This window comes from Temnothorax curvispinosus, unplaced genomic scaffold (genome assembly GCF_003070985.1).
Source record: "Temnothorax curvispinosus isolate PA1 unplaced genomic scaffold, ASM307098v1 QBEX01012062.1, whole genome shotgun sequence".
NCBI classification, from domain to species: Eukaryota; Metazoa; Arthropoda; class Insecta; order Hymenoptera; family Formicidae; genus Temnothorax; species Temnothorax curvispinosus.
Window position 1 is genome coordinate 155411 of NW_020221842.1, and position 17056 is coordinate 172466.

General features: G+C 38.1%; 3 protein-coding genes across 3 annotated transcripts; 1 reads left to right on the plus strand and 2 right to left on the minus strand.

The window, feature by feature from the left end:
- The first annotated feature begins 442 nt into the window (after nt 1-442).
- LOC112462211 (serine/threonine-protein kinase ULK2) lies at nt 443-8615 on the plus strand. Its single transcript, XM_025027853.1, has 14 exons — nt 443-989; nt 1833-1925; nt 2085-2135; nt 2229-2298; nt 2632-2808; nt 3335-3569; nt 3908-4228; nt 4453-4518; nt 4659-4937; nt 5870-6123; nt 6362-6745; nt 7311-7438; nt 7574-7709; nt 8108-8615. The coding sequence occupies exons 1-14, from the start codon at nt 900-902 to the stop codon at nt 8179-8181; spliced, it is 2358 nt and encodes a 785-aa protein (XP_024883621.1). The 5' UTR covers nt 443-899; the 3' UTR covers nt 8182-8615.
- Nucleotides 8493-12191, minus strand: LOC112462212 (translocator protein). The gene is made up of 3 exons (XM_025027854.1): nt 11963-12191; nt 10225-10437; nt 8493-9392 (listed from the first exon to the last, which is right to left on the minus strand). The coding sequence occupies exons 1-3, from the start codon at nt 12065-12067 to the stop codon at nt 9195-9197; spliced, it is 516 nt and encodes a 171-aa protein (XP_024883622.1). The 5' UTR covers nt 12068-12191; the 3' UTR covers nt 8493-9194.
- A 1584-nt stretch (nt 12192-13775) lies between these two features.
- On the minus strand, nt 13776-16620 carry LOC112462208 (transmembrane protein 120 homolog). Its single transcript, XM_025027847.1, has 6 exons — nt 16385-16620; nt 15659-15777; nt 15297-15455; nt 15133-15225; nt 14708-14925; nt 13776-14538 (listed from the first exon to the last, which is right to left on the minus strand). Exons 1-6 carry the CDS (start codon nt 16451-16453, stop codon nt 14132-14134), a joined length of 1065 nt encoding a protein of 354 aa, XP_024883615.1. The 5' UTR covers nt 16454-16620; the 3' UTR covers nt 13776-14131.
- Nucleotides 16621-17056: the final 436 nt, after the last annotated feature.

Consider the following 17056-nt stretch of genomic DNA (forward strand, 5'->3'; position numbering starts at 1 on the left):
TAGAACCAACCAATCAGCGCGGAGGGTTGATAAGACAAACTCAACAGTTGTGTCTGCTGAACGCGGCCAATTTGAATTGGCAACGTGGGGCAATCAGGGCTTTTCAAAAATGTTCAAGTTGGTTTGGTATCTATGCGGTTTATTAATAAAAAAGTAAATTTAATTCAATAGAGAGCTCATACAGATATTATTATATGATTAATATAAATTTAAATTTCTTCAGAGTTCAGTCTGAAACACATACAACGCGACGGGTGAAAAATCATCTGAAAAATTATCTGAAGTTATTATCTGAAGAGTTATCTAAAAAATTATCTGAAGAATTATCTGAAGAATGTCCAAGATGCAAGGATATCTTGCTTGAGGGATTCGATTCTTCAGCGACTTGATGCGCGCGGGCGATCGTCGCGCCATTCGCGACTGTTCGCGACGATGTCCGACGTCCCGTCCCCCGGCCGTCGGACCGATTGCGTCAACGCCGAGGTGGAGCGGTGGTGCGTGCGACGCGTTAACACATCGGCGGGGAGTAGGTGTCCCCTCTCCGCGGGGTGTTCCTGTGTTTTCGGACGTGCCCGTCGCCCCTTCCGCTCCTCGCCACGGACGTGTCGTGTTGTTTCTTAACAGTCGGCGGGGCGGACTGCGGACAGCGGTAATTCGACGCGACGCCACGATTGAGGACAATGATGGACGAGATGTAGATCCGCTTCGGGGCGGAGGGGACGGGCAGCTGTGACTGCGTGACATTTGACAACGTCGTGTCATTTTGGAGCAGACGACGACGGCGGCGGGGGGCCGACGGTTATCATCATCGATCCCCGATCGCGGGCGATGCGTCCTCGTGTTGTTGGTAAACCGCGGAGCCCAGCACGTCGGTAGAGACCGCCCGTCGGACCAGAGAGATGGAGATCCTCGGCGACTACGAGTACAATCCCAAGGACCTGATCGGCACCGGCGCCTTCGCCGTGGTCTTCAGGGGCAGGCATCGCAAAGTGAGCACTATCCCGTTCCTGATCCACGCCTCGCGTGCCTGTCTCGCGAACGAGGATTGATTGGTCAAAATTACAAGCCTGATGTACATATAGATATGTAGGGAAGATATATATATATAAGTATATATATAGATATATCTATATATGTATACATATATATATATCTATATGTATTTCGATAGAAAAACGTACATATATGTATATATATGCGTTTTCCTTTAATATATGTTAAATCTATTTCTTTGTGAAGATTCCATTGTTCCAGTAGGATCTTACAGGTTTCTGAAACTTCTTTGTCAAACTTTATCAAGATAGATATCGTAGCGTAATACTCACTAGAATAAATAAGGAGTTTGTTTTTTAATAGAACTCGGTTACTTCTAATATGAATCTAATGTTTATAGGGAGCTTTCCAGCAGGCGACACAAGTCGACAGATGTCATTGTATCTTTCTTTTATGGCAATGAGTGACAAAGATAAAACGACTTGTGTGGACTTGTGTCGCTTGCTGAAAAGCTCCCAAAGACAAAACAACACTTGTCGATTTGTGTCGCTTGCTGGAAAGCTCCCATTATGAGATTCTGAGATTTTTAATATAAAAAAAAGAACTCGCTTGTTTGAGATTTCTTTGTGAAATGTTGTCTCGTCTTTCGTAAGATAATATGATGTCTATTAAACGAATTTTTAGCTTTGAGAGAAATCTGCACTTTGACATTTTTTTAATTTAATTTGAATTAATCTGTTTTTAAATTAATTCAAATTACTTTGCTTTATTATGGAATTTAGTTTTTACTATATTAATACCGAGTCAATAATTATATCTAGCTGCTTTGTATTTTGCAGAAACCAAATTTAGTAGTGGCTATCAAGAGTATCACAAAGAAGACTTTGGCAAAATCGCAAGACTTGCTGAAAAAGGAGATCAAAATTTTAAAGGTGCGCCCTTTGTGCTCGTGACAGATTTTAGAAATTTCATAAATAAAAAGGAGAGGAAAGAAAAGAAATGTTATTAACAAATATTAAAAAATATGTTTTTGCTATAAATATTGCATATTTTTATTATATATTATAGGAAAATTGTGCTTTGTTTTACAGGCATTGACTAAACTACATCATGAGAATGTTGTCGCGCTATACGATTGTAAGGTGAGACTGTCACATTTATAAAATCTCTGTCATAATATATACTCGAGAGTATATATTATGAAAAATATTATAATTAATATTTTCTTGATGCAGGAGTCTAATCATAATGTCTTCCTGGTTATGGAATATTGCAACGGTGGAGATTTGGGAGATTATTTAAATGGTGAGCACACGCAACTTTTGCAACAACAAAAATTGCGCATGATAACTAAATCAAGTGAAAAAAGACAATTAATGAAACTTTAATGCATTGAGTTTGGCTTCTGGGTTGGAGCCGCGTGAATTTTTTATTTGATTCCAACATTTTGGGAGTATTTCAGTCGAGGAAAAGCAACCTGATACCGTATCAGGTTACTTTTCTCTGATTAAATAAAAAATTCATGCGACTTCAACCGCGAAAGCTTCAAATATCAAACTTTAATGTTTAATGTTATACTTTAATGTTATAGGACGAATAGGTTTTATGTATAAATAATAATTTGTATCTTTCTGATAGCGAAAGGTACTCTTTCTGAGGATACCATCAGGCTGTTCCTCAAGCAGTTGGTTCGCGCGATGAAGGTACTGCACGCCAAAGGGATAGTCCACAGGGATCTCAAGCCGCAGAATATCCTGTTGAATCACAACTGTGGTAAAACCTGTCCACAGCCACATGAAATAACATTAAAAATAGGTAAGAGCATTTCCGTATCTTTACTAGGTTTGACTTTTTTTTTAGTTTGATATTAACTTTTCTATTAATAAATGATATTTGTTGTACCATTGAACGTACAAATGCAAAAATGCTGGTAACAATAATTTATTCTGGATAGGAATACAGCGTCGAGCGCGATGCGCACACCGGTCGCGCGTACCTCAAACGTCGAGCACTTATCAATTTATAAATGATTGTTCATATTGTTCATGCCCTTCGGATTACGAACATTTCTAGGATACACTCCACGTTCAATTTTATAATATATAATGCAATACGATACAATAAGTAAAACCGTTAATAACCGGGCGACTCAGAGCGATCGATATATTTATTCGGCGGTTGTTAGAGCGACATTGAATATTCGCCGCGGTCTCGGATACCGCGGTTCGATGATTTCCCACCTGTTCGACAATTCGCACACGCTACTTACACGTGATCGGGCCATGCGGCATCAGCCGTTACAAGAATCTATACAATATTAATGCGTTTTTTTTTGTTTCAGCGGATTTTGGTTTTGCTAGGTTCCTGCAGGAAGGCGTAATGGCTGCGACTTTGTGTGGATCGCCGATGTACATGGCGCCCGAAGTCATTATGTCTCTTCAATATGACGCTAAGGCGGATCTGTGGTCGGTTGGCACGATATTATACCAATGTCTCACCGGGAAGGCACCGCATCCCGCAAATAATCCTCATGCACTCAAGTCGATCTACGAGAACACTGTTAATCTTGTTCCTAGGTACAGAAATATGTAATGTTTAATAGAAGCTTTATTCTCTTTTATGTTAGTATATTGAATTTATATTGGAATTGGAAGGAAAAAGATCTAAATTTTATATTATATATATATAATTAAGAAATGTTTCTTTATAAAATAGCGGATTCTTTATATTTTTCTGGATTTTTTTATTACGTCACCATGTATATTTTGTACTGGCTTTTTTCTTTTCTTTAATTTTTTAATCTGGCCTTTCTCGAAATTCTTAAATTTTTTATTTTATATTAAGAAGAAATTTATAGTAGAAAATAATATAAAAGAGAAAGAGTATCATGTGGATGTGTCTCGTTCTTTTTTAGTATACCTCCTGGAACATCACCGGAGCTGACGAATCTTTTAATGGGCCTGTTGAGGCGCGAAGCGACTGACCGCATGGATTTCGACCAGTTCTTTGGTCACCCGTTCCTCACGGGTGTCCGAGAGAGTCCGAGTCCAAGCCCTGTGCCTACCGAACTGCCGGCATCGCCGGGGACAATGGCGATTCCGATCGAGGAAGGAACGCCGATTGTCAACAGATCGGAGCCCGAAACGACGGAGACTCCTTGCTCCAGTCCCGAGGATGACTTCGTCCTTGTGCCGAGCGACATCAGTAGCGATACTGACAATAATCCGCCAGTCAAGTAAGTGCATAATAAGTGATGATCTGAAAGAAACGAAAGAATATATTAGTAAAAGTTATGAAAAAGTTTTAATAATAATTTAATCAAGGGGAATTGGCTGAAATACCCTGTACAAAGTTGAATTTCTAATCTTTAAATATTTTCATATCTTTATGTTTCCTTTGTTATTTAGATATAAAATATTTTTATTAGAATGCTTGAATATTTATCTGATTATTTTCCAGGTATACCAAACAAATGAGTAGAGAAGCTGTCAGTCCACCCCGGCCATGCTTATCGAAATTGGGCGAGTACGTGACATTTTATTATTTTTTTAAATATATCAATTTATATAACTTAAATAGAATTGCAAACTTTTTAAATATTAGACCAATTATAATTATTTTCACATTATTGTGTTTATTTTTGTTTTTCTATAATTATTCACTAGGTATACCAGACAGACGAGCAGGGAAGCCATCAGTCCACCCAGACCATGCTACCTGCCGATTTCTGAGCCGATTCCCGTTCCATGTCAACGAAATGCAGCGGCTCAGCAACCCCAATCTCCCTTGACGAATGCCGCCCGTTCTGGCAGTAGCGTCGTGCCCCGCTCACAACCGATCAGCATGAAACGCAGTGTGGATTCCCACAGAAGTCACCCACCGGACATCGGCTCCCTCAGTCCGCCTAGCGTGCAGTTTGTCATCGGCACTCCGCCCGGCAGAAGGTACGACATGTAAAGCATGTCCTCGAACAGTCGAGTCAAAGACAATTTTTTCTTACTCTTTGCGGGTTTCTAAATAATTAAAATCATAAAGGACTTCGCACGATTTATGTGAAAAGAACGTTTTCGGTCAATTTCCTTGGATTTGTAATATGTTGTAGTTTTTGTGTCCCCGATGAAAAGTCTCAAATTTCATAAACTTTTTATGATTAGTTTCTGAATTATAATCTCTATTTGAAAATCTACACAAGAACTATTTGTACGTTTGTATACACGAGTTTGCACTTGTGTGCCTCTTCCTGCATCTGTGTGTGAATGTTCATGAATATTTTGGCGGCAAAGCTCGTGTATATAAACATACGAACGGTTCTTGTGTAGGATATTTTCAAATGCCTATAAGAGATTAATCATAGAAAGTTGATAAAATTTGAGACTCTTCATTGGGATATAAAAATACAACATATCACAAATCCAAGCAAAAATTGACCGAAAACATTTTTTTCATATAAGTTATGTGGGGTCTTTTTACACTGATTCTTTTCTCAAATTAGAATAAAATTAAAGATTTCGAAAGAGAGGGAAAAAGAGAAGTAATTTTATTAATCGAGAAATAATCATATTATATTATAATTTTAATAGAATTTCATTAAAAAATCTTAATTTACCTAAGTTTTTCGCTTTGCAATTGTCAATAGAACAAATCAATCAGATCTATGGTGTTACAATTAACAGTCTATTAATCTCGAATTGCTATTTGTTTTAAAAATTGTATCGAATTATTCATTTGTAAGAATAATTTATTGAAACTTTTATTTTATTTTATTTTTTTTTATTTTTTTTTTATTAAAGGTCTAGGCTCTTGGGACATTTCTATGTGGAAATAATAAAAAAAATAAAATAAAGCAATCGAATAAAACTAATTTATCAAAAATTAGGTTGAGCGAGACTCCGCCGCCGCCTAACACCTGGCAGGTCAGCCCTGTAGCTAGACACTCGCACACGCCGAGCGGAACCTCACCGTTGCGCCGTTCCACGGGTAATAACAGCGCATCCTCGCCATTGCTCACAGGTCCGCTAGCGGTACTTGGCTCGCCCACCTCGCGAGCTTTTCAAGATAACAACAACACTCTTAGGCATTCGCCTGTCATACCCTTCGGCACTAGGGCCGTCACCCTTCCAGAAATATCTGGTAATACTTTGACCATTTTTATAAAAATCTCGTTGGCTGGAGCAACGTATTGAGATGTGCAGAATATTATATCTCAGTGCCACTCAATAACCACCGATTCATAATCTGATAATTTCTAATCATCACTTCAGTTGACATTTTGTTCCTAGTAAATACATTACATTAGATAAATACATTTTGTTAAAAAAAAAACTCTAAATCTTTTAGTAATTCTGTCAATTATTCATTTCGTCTGTAGAAGCCGGTAGTTTCCAAAGTCTCTTTCCGGATATACCACCGACGACAATCGATGATCGTCCATTAACGTTTATCGCGCCGGAGCTACCGGAGGAGACGATAATGGAGCGTGAGCACAACGAGATCCTGGCCAAGTTGAATTTCGTCGTGGCATTGTGCGAATGTGTATGCGAAGTCGCCAGATCCAGGGCTGGCCCGCTCGGCAATATCGAGCAACCGGCGCCTCTCGGCAGCATCGAACAGGCTGGTAATGCGGCCACCAGGAAACGCGCCGAGCAGGTCATCCTTCTGGTACGAGCCCTTCAGTGGCTCAGCTCCGGCCTGAATCTGGCCACTCAGGAACTCAAAGCCGGAAGGCTGCAACCGACAGCCACCGTGAAGGAAGGTAAATGATTCCCGTAGTAGATTATCGTAGTATTTATGCGAGTTTAACAGATTCATATTTATCAAGCTTGCTAAACATTTGACCGGAATCTTATCGCCATTTGTCGTTGTAGTTTGTTTCTATTCTTATTTTTATCTGATATCTAACAACAGATCACATACATTCACAAATTCTAAAAATTCTGAATTTAAAAACTTCAAATTTTCAATTTTAGGATTTAGAACCCTGGATTTTAAAACAGATCCTAAATCCTAGAATATTTAAAATTCTAAAAAAATCCTAGAAATTTTACAATTTTGTTTTAAAGTAATATAAAATTGAACGCGACGCAAAATTTTTTTATTTCTATCCCACGAAGTATAATTCACAAAGTGTATTCAGCGTTTCACCGTTTGTGAAACTACAATTCCGAAATATATTAAGTTTCTATATTCTCACTAAGAACAAATTTCTTTGCGATAAGTACCATTTAAAATGTATGTGATTTGTTTATTAAATTTAAAGTTGGTGTATGAGTTACATATAAACTATATTTAAATAAAATTGTTTTCTTTTAATATTGCAGTTGTCAGTACCATGAACGAGAAATTTAAGTTGTGTTTGATGGAATGCAAGCAACTGAATAGCGTGGGCCTTCTTCGTCAAACAGGAGCTACGGCGGACAAGATACTGTACAATCATGCGATTCACATGGTACTGTAATAATTTTATATTTTCTTAATTGCGCTTATTACCTCTAATTTCTTTATACAGTATACCTCAATATACGTTATGTTTTTGACAATTAACAAACGATTGTAAGTATTTGATGTGATTATACTTTTACAGTGTCAATCAGCGGCATTGGACGAGCTATTTGGAAAAGGCGGCGAATGTTTCCAGCGATACCATACGGCGCAGATATTATTGCATTCGTTAGCGCAGCATGTCAGCCATAGCCAGGATCGAGCTCTACTTATTAAATGTATGTTTTGTCTCCACGCTGATTGAATTTTCGTCGAAATCGTAAAAAAATCTATTTTTTTTTTACAATTTTGAAAGATTTGGAAAAGATATGTTTGATAATAGTAAAAATATCATCTCTACTATTTCTCATCATTTATGTGATTTCTTTTTCAGCTTATACTTGAGATCTTATTTTTACATGAAAACACATTTGCGCATCAACTTAATCTTTATTTACCAATTTAATAATTTATCCAATTGCAGTACCTTTTTACACATTATGTAATAAATATAACAAGTACTTATTAAATCTCTTTTTTCACTCATTTATAATTTAAAATAAAATTAGATCTCACCAAAATAATCTTTCCTCGATTCTATTGTTCATAGTGATCACGGTTTGTCACTTAATTTCAGACAAAGAGGCAGTAGAGAAGCGGCTTTACGTGCTACAACAGCAAGGCTACATCTACGCAACCGAACCCACGTAGCGCTTGTGAAACACGGCAGCTGAATGCGGCGGCAACAGCCGCCTAAAAGAGATCCCGCCCGAGCAGCCGCCTGTACCATCATACTCGATATCGCTCTTGTGTAATATATTCTGCCCTATTCTGTACAAAAGGCGTGATTGATGCCACAGCTCTAAACGGAGGCGGGAGTTCTCCGAATTCGCGGCTGACATTATTTTATCAAGGTTAATTAATTCAAAAGAATGCTCCGTAGTTCCACGCGGAATAGGATAGACAGAAGAAAGTGAAAGTTTCCTGTCCACACCATCTGTCCCCATCCATCCTGTCCCCAGGTTACTTTATATGATTTATTAAAGCTTGGTATAATTAAGATATTACATTGTATAATGTACGTACACGTGGTCGATTAACTAATCTTTGTTTCGTATATCGATCAATAAACATGTGTATACTAACGGCGTTGTGCGTTCAATGCAAAGGCACGTCTCGTCGAACCCGACGTTCGTCGAACAAATGACTGAAGTGATCAATAATGATAATGGCGATTGTACGAAAGTCAAATAGTTAATAATGGGCACTCAATTATCTCAATTTTTTAAGATTAAATAGAACAGCCAATCGCGATAAGCTTGTCACGTCAATGCAAGAATATCAAGTTTTTCAATAACTTTGAATAACGAGTATTTTCGCACGTCATCTTTTTTTATGCAATAAATTTTTACTGAGAAAGAAAAAAGAATTTTGCTACAAAGTATTCCATTCAATATGCTGTATTGATATAAGTAAGAAAAACGTAATAGATTCTGATAGGAATAGTTTGCAGCGATATTCTTTTTATCACTTTCACAAAATATCTTTAACAGAGATAAATACGAATACTCGATTTTTATATACTCAAAGTACTCGTTAAGCCCACCATTAGCATTAGTCTCGTGAGGAATGCTGTCTTTCTAAGCGAACATCCACCCGGCACCGCCGTGTTTTTGTGTCTCTATTTCTCCCCTTTCTCTATTCGTTTTGTATGTAAATAAGCTTTAATTCTTCTTTCCCTCGACTTTTTCAACGGCGGGGAGCTGTTTGTTATCCCGGTAGAGCATGTAATTGAACGCCGCGGCGAAAGAGTTCCACACGACGTAGGGGATGATGAGATAGCCGGCAGCGGGATTAACGTGGTAGAACACGACCCCGACCGCTGCCGTGCTGACCCACAACGCCGCAACTTCGTAGAGAGCCTGTGCACGAATGTAAAACGATAGTCTTAGTAACATTTTCGACCGAAGCGGAATTACGTAGGATTGCTCCGAAAGCGCTTAACGACGCCACACTCTGATTAATGCAAAAATGATCTATAAAACTATATCAGAATTTTATATGAAACACACATGCTTGATCCGTTCTTGTTTTAGGAATTTATCTTGAAAGTATACTAGAAAATAATTACAAAAAACTTATTTTTTATTAGGTTTTCTAATAAAATCAATAAAACGCGATTCTAACCGAACGCGAGTTCACAAAAGTTGGATCTAATCGCATCCAAAGTAATCCCTAAACTCGCTTCGGTCTAAAATCACTGTAAGATTCAGGGATCGTTCGAGCGATTCGGGCATTGATAGCTTGTTTCTTTTTCTAGATCGTCTTAATTAAAAAGAAACTATGTCATATTTTAAAAGATGAAGATTATGTATACAAAGATATTCTTATAATGTTCTGTTGATTATATGTAATCTTTATTTTTAGAAATATAGATTTAAGTCGGCTTGAAAAAATACATGCTCTCTTCTTCGTAATTATCATTGAAACTGAAAAGAAAATTAATTTCTAGTTTTTCTATTTCTTTTTTTTTTTACTAGTCATATTTATTCGCGAATAATTAGGATTAATCTTAAGTGTTGCGAATCTCAAAAAGATCTATCTTGAGTATAGATATCTTCCAGTAGCAATAATTATTTGAGTAATAAATAATTATGAAGATAAAATTATATGGAAAACACTCGAACAGTCCCAGAGATTTACGATTAACGTAATGCGCGCGTGTGTATGTGCATGTAAAATCCGATGTAATACCCATTTTATGTTGTGAGCCCCGAAGAATAGCGGCGACCACGACCAGTTGAGGGCGAGATTGAGGCCGTAAAGGCTGAGCGGTACGGCCGCTCCCTCGAACCCACCTCCGTCTCGCCACACGAGGTACGACGAGTAACCCATTGTACAGTAGAGGGTGGTCCACACGGGTGCGAATACCCAATTCGGCGGGATACATTTCGATTTTTTCAACGACTGGAACGAGGGTGAAACGGATTAAAGCGCGCGGCGGACACATCTATACGTACAAAAGCGATATATTACATGTTATATCACTAGCGCGGTAAGGTGTAATTTATTGTAAAACACTTGAGCATTTCCGCGATTGACGGTAGGTAGAAGTGCTGCTTGGCCGCTCTTTAAGTTAAGTCCTCTTTCTCTTTCTCTCACACGAAAAGAGATTTTGTGTAAGCGAAATAAAAGCAACCCGAGATAACGTATCGACGCTTACTTTGCGAGATAAATATCCGAGAGAAACAGCACGAGACTTTTTCTCTTGAATATTTCAAGAAACAACCTATCTTTTTCTTACGTATCCTTTACAATGATACTCACGGACGGTAATAATCACAGACTGCCCTCAATCACCGATTACATAAGCATAATTAATTACAGATTTGCAGTCGTATATCATTACTAAGTTTTTGTAGTGATTCACATATCTCTATTTGAATCATTGTTTGAATACTCGTCATTGGCGATCGATATTCATAGTCATTCTATCTTCATTTATTACATCGAGCAATCCGTTAAACAAATCAAAGTTGCATTTAAATTGTCAATAAGACGAATCCTATATGACTGAATTTCTATCACCTTATTTGTATCTCATAATAAATGTAAACTTTAGGATACACGTTTATTATAATACAAATCTTTTATTTATAGGCGGATGTAAGCCTCAAAAGTTCGTAGTTCTTTTTTTTGAAAGACTGTACATATTTATGAAGATCATATAGAAGAAAAGACATCGAGATAATAGAAGAACACGTCATCCGCGAGAAAAGATATAATGTATTCCTTTTTTGGACGAGAGGTTGTATAAGGACTACGAATTCCTAAAGAAAATAATCGAATTGATAGATATAATTACAGATTCGCGGGATTGTGATTATTTGCTAGAATTACTGGCTCTTCAGACAAGTACATTTTATGGAGTTTGCATTTATGTATCGCACGTTACGAACTGTAATTTATCAAGAGATAAATATTACGTAACTCTAAGCTTATGATGACGGTTATAGATAACATTCAATTGTGCGAAAAATTAGATGAATATACGTGCAGTATATAATTTCTAAATATAAATAATGCATAATATATATTTATTATATATGACCATAAAATTAAGATTGTAATTATAAACTATTATAACTATAAATATCAGATTATATAAAGAAATATAAATGCAAGTAATTATAAATAATATTGCAGTAACAATTCTCGTTACAGAGTACACGAGGCACAAGTCCCGATTTTAATTCTAAAAGCAAGGTAGCACCACATTACTTCGCGAATCGCTCTTATATCGATTCGCGCATATCAGGCGACCTTCGCCTGCAAACGCTTTCGCGAGTTTATAATTAGATTCCGCAGAAAAAGCGCATAACGACGTAATATTCTCCCAATCGGGATAGCGGTCTCTTCATTTCTCATATCGCGCAACATCTCGCGACAATGAGGTGATCTCTATGCGACGCATTTGCGGTGTGATCCTCACCTCGTACCAAATCATATTATTCCTGGTGACATAGCCGCCGACCAAGCCGCCAATGTTAGGGAAGACCGTCGCCGTCAGCATGGGCCAATTGATTCTCACCGGCATCTCGACTGCTGAATGCACACCTGTTCACCTGAATGTCACAGACCGTACGGGATATAATAGGATGTGCAAAGTTCAGGCGGACGTGTACGCTCGTGGCGAACGTCGATAAGCGAACTGGATGGGCTTACCTAAGCGTCGCAGATCGCAATGACTAAACTATTGCTTTTCCAGACAGTGACGTAGCCGGTTCTCCATCTCACCGGTCTTACTCTGTACTATACCGTATACGCAAGCCGGTCTCCTCCTTTCCGTTTGGATCACTCAATATACTTTAAACTTGGTGGACCTAGAAGTTGACATATCATTTATTGATTCATCGATCACATATCTTTATCACCTTGATAGAAATAGCATCTTTGGAATGTTTTTTTTTTCAAAGTTGAGATTATATCTAAAATTATACTGAAGAAAATGAGAATTTTTTAATTAAATCAATTCATTGAGATGTGCACACACCACACGGTTCCTTAATTCGTCAAAAAAGATATATTATTAAGAGAAAAGATATATTATTTAATAAAAAAGATATATTATTAAAAGATATTGTATATTATTAATTATAATAAAATGCGCGACTGTGTCCAAACAATGCATCACAGAAATTGTATTACATACAGAGATTGTTATAAATATATGCAATATATATACACAATTTGTGTATGTTTTACATAATTCCATTGTTATAAATTATGCATACAGTAAAATATACATTATCTCGCGGGGTTTAAGAGAACCCGGCACAAGATGCGTTTTCACGCTTACGTGCGACGTGGACGGAATAGAAGTGTGAAAAAGAAAGAGAAATTTGTGTTAAAGAAAAAAAAAACTTAGATTAGCGACTCGGTGCGTAAGTAATTCTCAACTGCAAGTTCTCGTTGTAGGATTAGGCTCGGTACGCTTTTATTTACACATGAGTAAATACATTTCAATAAATACATGTAGTGCAAAGTATATCATAATTATACATGATTATACATGATACTTATACACGAATCGTGTCCTTTATGTGATATCTCGTAAACGCGATATCGCATATGTATAGGTATTTATATAATATGTATATTTATGTATATCTGCATATAGAATGACTACGTAATTTAAATGTATATGTGTGTATACAGAGTATTTCATCAAATGTGAGCATAATTTCACTCAATTTCACTAGTAGACTTTAAGAAACAGCCTGTACATATGCATCTTGTGTCGTGTATGTGTACGTGTATATATATACATATAAATTTCCCGGAAATAGATTAACTGGCCTCTTATCAAAAACATGGCGTCAATCCGTCAATATTTACGCGTCATATTGCTTGTCATGATCGAACTATGGTTCGATATCACATGGTATTAATTCAATCAAAAATAAATGCGTTTGGTATGATTATAATCCGAGCGAGAATCATATGCAAGGTGTTCCGGAATGAAATAGAATAAATTGCAACGATTGTTTGATTAATCTGGAATCAATTTTTCTCCAATCGAAACTCTCGAGACGTCAACTGATGCTTAAATAATTTAAAGATTTAAAATAAGGGACATTTTTCACAAAAGAGAATAAAAGACAAAAAATTTTGAGTTATAGTGTTCAACTGATTTGAAATAAATTTAACTGGTTCCTGCCTATCACTTAATTTTAAAAAATAATAATAGACAATTAATTAAAGACTTTTATATATTGTCTCCTATTAAAAAAAATTGACTGAAATTCGTTGAGAAGCCTATTGTTGGAATTAGGCAAGTTTATTTCAGGACGGTTGAGAGTACAAAGAACATTCTCGAAAGCACTTGACAATGGACTTTATCCAAGAGTATAGTAAATAAAAACTTCTTTATTTGTGATCAGTCACTCACGTTGTATATGTGTGTATGTATGTGTTATTAATTCACCTTTGCTCAACGCAACAAAGTACGGTTCGTTATATTTTAGAGCCAGCACCAACACCATTTTATAGCGTAGACAGCGTAGTCATCTTCTCCTTTACAATTCTTCCCAATTTATTCTCATAATCCAGCCGAGCCTCAATTTCACCAGAAAGGTCAGAAGTACTCAACGTCTTTCCTTCACTCACTCTTTTCATCTTTATTGTCCTTATCGCGCGCGCTTCCCTCCTTTCTGCGAACGGGCTTAGACGCGAACAGATGCTCCTTGACGCGTTCCTTGACGAGCTTCTGCGGGATTACCATGATGGTGGTGGCCGAGTTTCCCACAAATAGTAAGAGGAACATGGCGCTGAGCACCGATACATGCCACGTCGCCTCTGGATGGTACGATAATTCGTATAGCGTGTACGCGTTATAAAGCTGAAAGAAATAACCGGCGAAGAGGAACGGCAGCAGAAACGAGAGACCGCGCCACATCCATGAATGGAATCCCTCGATGGTGATATCCATATTGTCTCTCTCGCCCAGCGCTTTTAACCGGTACAAAACGCCGCGTTGGTACCGAAATTGCAAGTACTGAACTACACCTGAAAAATGCGAGTGTATCAGAGTTAGTTAAAAGTAGCTATTACACGCAGTTAAGAATAAAATAATGTTGTAAGTTACATTAAAATTCTAGATACAAACAATTTACTTGACAGATTTTTGACCAAGATGGATTTGATAGATTTTGCTAAAAATTTATACAACACTTACTGATATACACGTTGAACCACATAAACTGGCGGCGAAACTGGTACCACGGTCCCGTGTTTGGCCAGACTAGTAGAACAGCAGATATCACTGTCGAGAGGAAATGATGGAATCTCCACCAGCCCTTAATTTTTGATCCGTTCACTTTGAGTATACTTTCTCTTATCGTTAACGTGCAATAGTACCAGACGAGGAGAAACATGAAACTAAGTTCTAAGGTCCTGAAAAGGAAAACACAATAAAGGTTATTAAAATATATATAAATTTTCGTATAATAAAAAAGAATACTTATATTACTACTAAATGTAGTAATATAAGTTATAATACAAGAACAAAGAAAAATTTTATATATCTATAATCATATATTTTTTTATAAATAGAAAATGCAATATTGATCATAATGAATTAAACGGATAATAGTATCTCACCTTATGTTGGTAAATAGATTTAATACAGAGAGTACGAATCCAATTACCGATAGCACTAGTTTAAATTTCTCATATTCGTCTTTGTACTTGAATCTGAAAACAATCGTCATAAAATCACTCTGGATACGAGATGCGTTAAGATTTGATCCTTAACAGTAACATACTTGTCGTTGTTATTTAATATGGAGACATTGACACTGCCCAGAATAATTTGTAAGTAAACGCCGTTTTGTTTAGGTAGCGTTTGTTCCATCTCCCTAAGCTGCTGTTCTCTCCTCGTCATAGATTTCCGCAAGTCTTCTCGTGCTTCTTTTGTACTCAGCCTAGAAATATAAAAATCACAGATTATCGGTTACAATACTTCAATTTCAACAATTACGGATGCTCCAATTATTCCCATCCATGTACTTTTCTAAATACTTAATAAAAAAATATATTAGCTTGCATAATTAATATAATTAAATTCTTAAACATCATCGCATATGCTTCTGAGAAAAATATGCAAGCTGACACTATGCAAACTTACTGTTTCAAAGACTTGGATATTACACCCATCCGGTATTTCTGGTGGGAGATACCTTTGACACATTTTGCTTGCAGCTCACCAATTTCTTCCAATTTCAAAAGATATTCCCTATTTAGTGCCTGCAAATAAAAAAATGTCTCTTTAGAACACAACAGCGATATCCTCCAATATCTTGATTATCAGTTAATGAGCGATGATCACAGATCTCAAGTATGATTCGTGACCAATCGATAATGATCATTATTCTTACTGTATTTTTTCTATTATCTCTCGCATAATTCATACATTTTTATTTTATTAATCTAATTCATGTTGCTTTATTTCTTCACAACTGTCATATTGCATAAAATAAAATAATGAGGAATAAGTACAATTGCGCGAGCGCTACAATTATCGCGGTTATTATTAAAATTCCGCAACATCACTCGCTATTAAAATGCAGCATCGTTAATCGGAATCGGTAATTAATCCTGAAAAAATACACGGCGCCAGATCGCTCGCGCGTGATCGATTTTATCGTCAAGGCCACGCGAGCGTCACGTGACGCTCGCGAAAAATCGGCGAAACCACGGATTTCTCTCCTTCCCTCTCCTTCCCGCCGTCCAGGTCGGCACCGCACCGCGATCCGCGGATCACGATGCGATCATGCAGACGTGACGCGAGGGGAACGAGACCTAACCTCGTCGGCCCCGTTCTGTTACAGGGGGCCGAGGCCGAGATCCTCACCTCGAGTTCCTTGTAGTCCTGCGCCAGGTCGTTCCAGTCCTTGAGACAGGTCTCGGCGTCGATGTCCATCGCGTCGGGAGGGGGAGGGGGGATTCGGTCTCGGCTGGAGACGACGTCCGTCGGGATCGCGGGACGCAGGGGATCACAAGCAGATCACAGATTACAGATCACAGGTGGGATCGTCCGGTCCGATCTCAATCTCTCTCTCTCTCTTTCTTTTTCTTTCTCTCTCTCTCTCTCTCTCTCTCTCCCCCTTTCTCCTTCTCGTCAACGGTAGCGGTTTCACGACTCGCTCGCACTTTCTGCGCCCCGCAACGCGCGGCGAACGCGCATCGGAGGGAGAGAGAGAAAATGGATAAAGGTGAGGGTGCAGGTAGGACGGCAGTGCGAGGTGCGAGGGTGCAGCGCGGTGCAGCTCCACGGGTCAGGTGCGCGACGACGTTCCTCGGCCACCAATGCCGGGGGAACCGGGGATTACACGGAGATCACGGCGCGAGAACGGCAAGGACGACTGACGCCGATACCCGAACCCGATGACTGATAGATGATCGATCGATACCTCGTTGTCTGATAACGCCGCGATAACGCCGTCGCGGTGAGCGTCGCGTCCGAAAGTGTCGCGCGGCGCGCGAGAATTAATTTGGATCATATGGCACGAACAGTGGGGTCTAG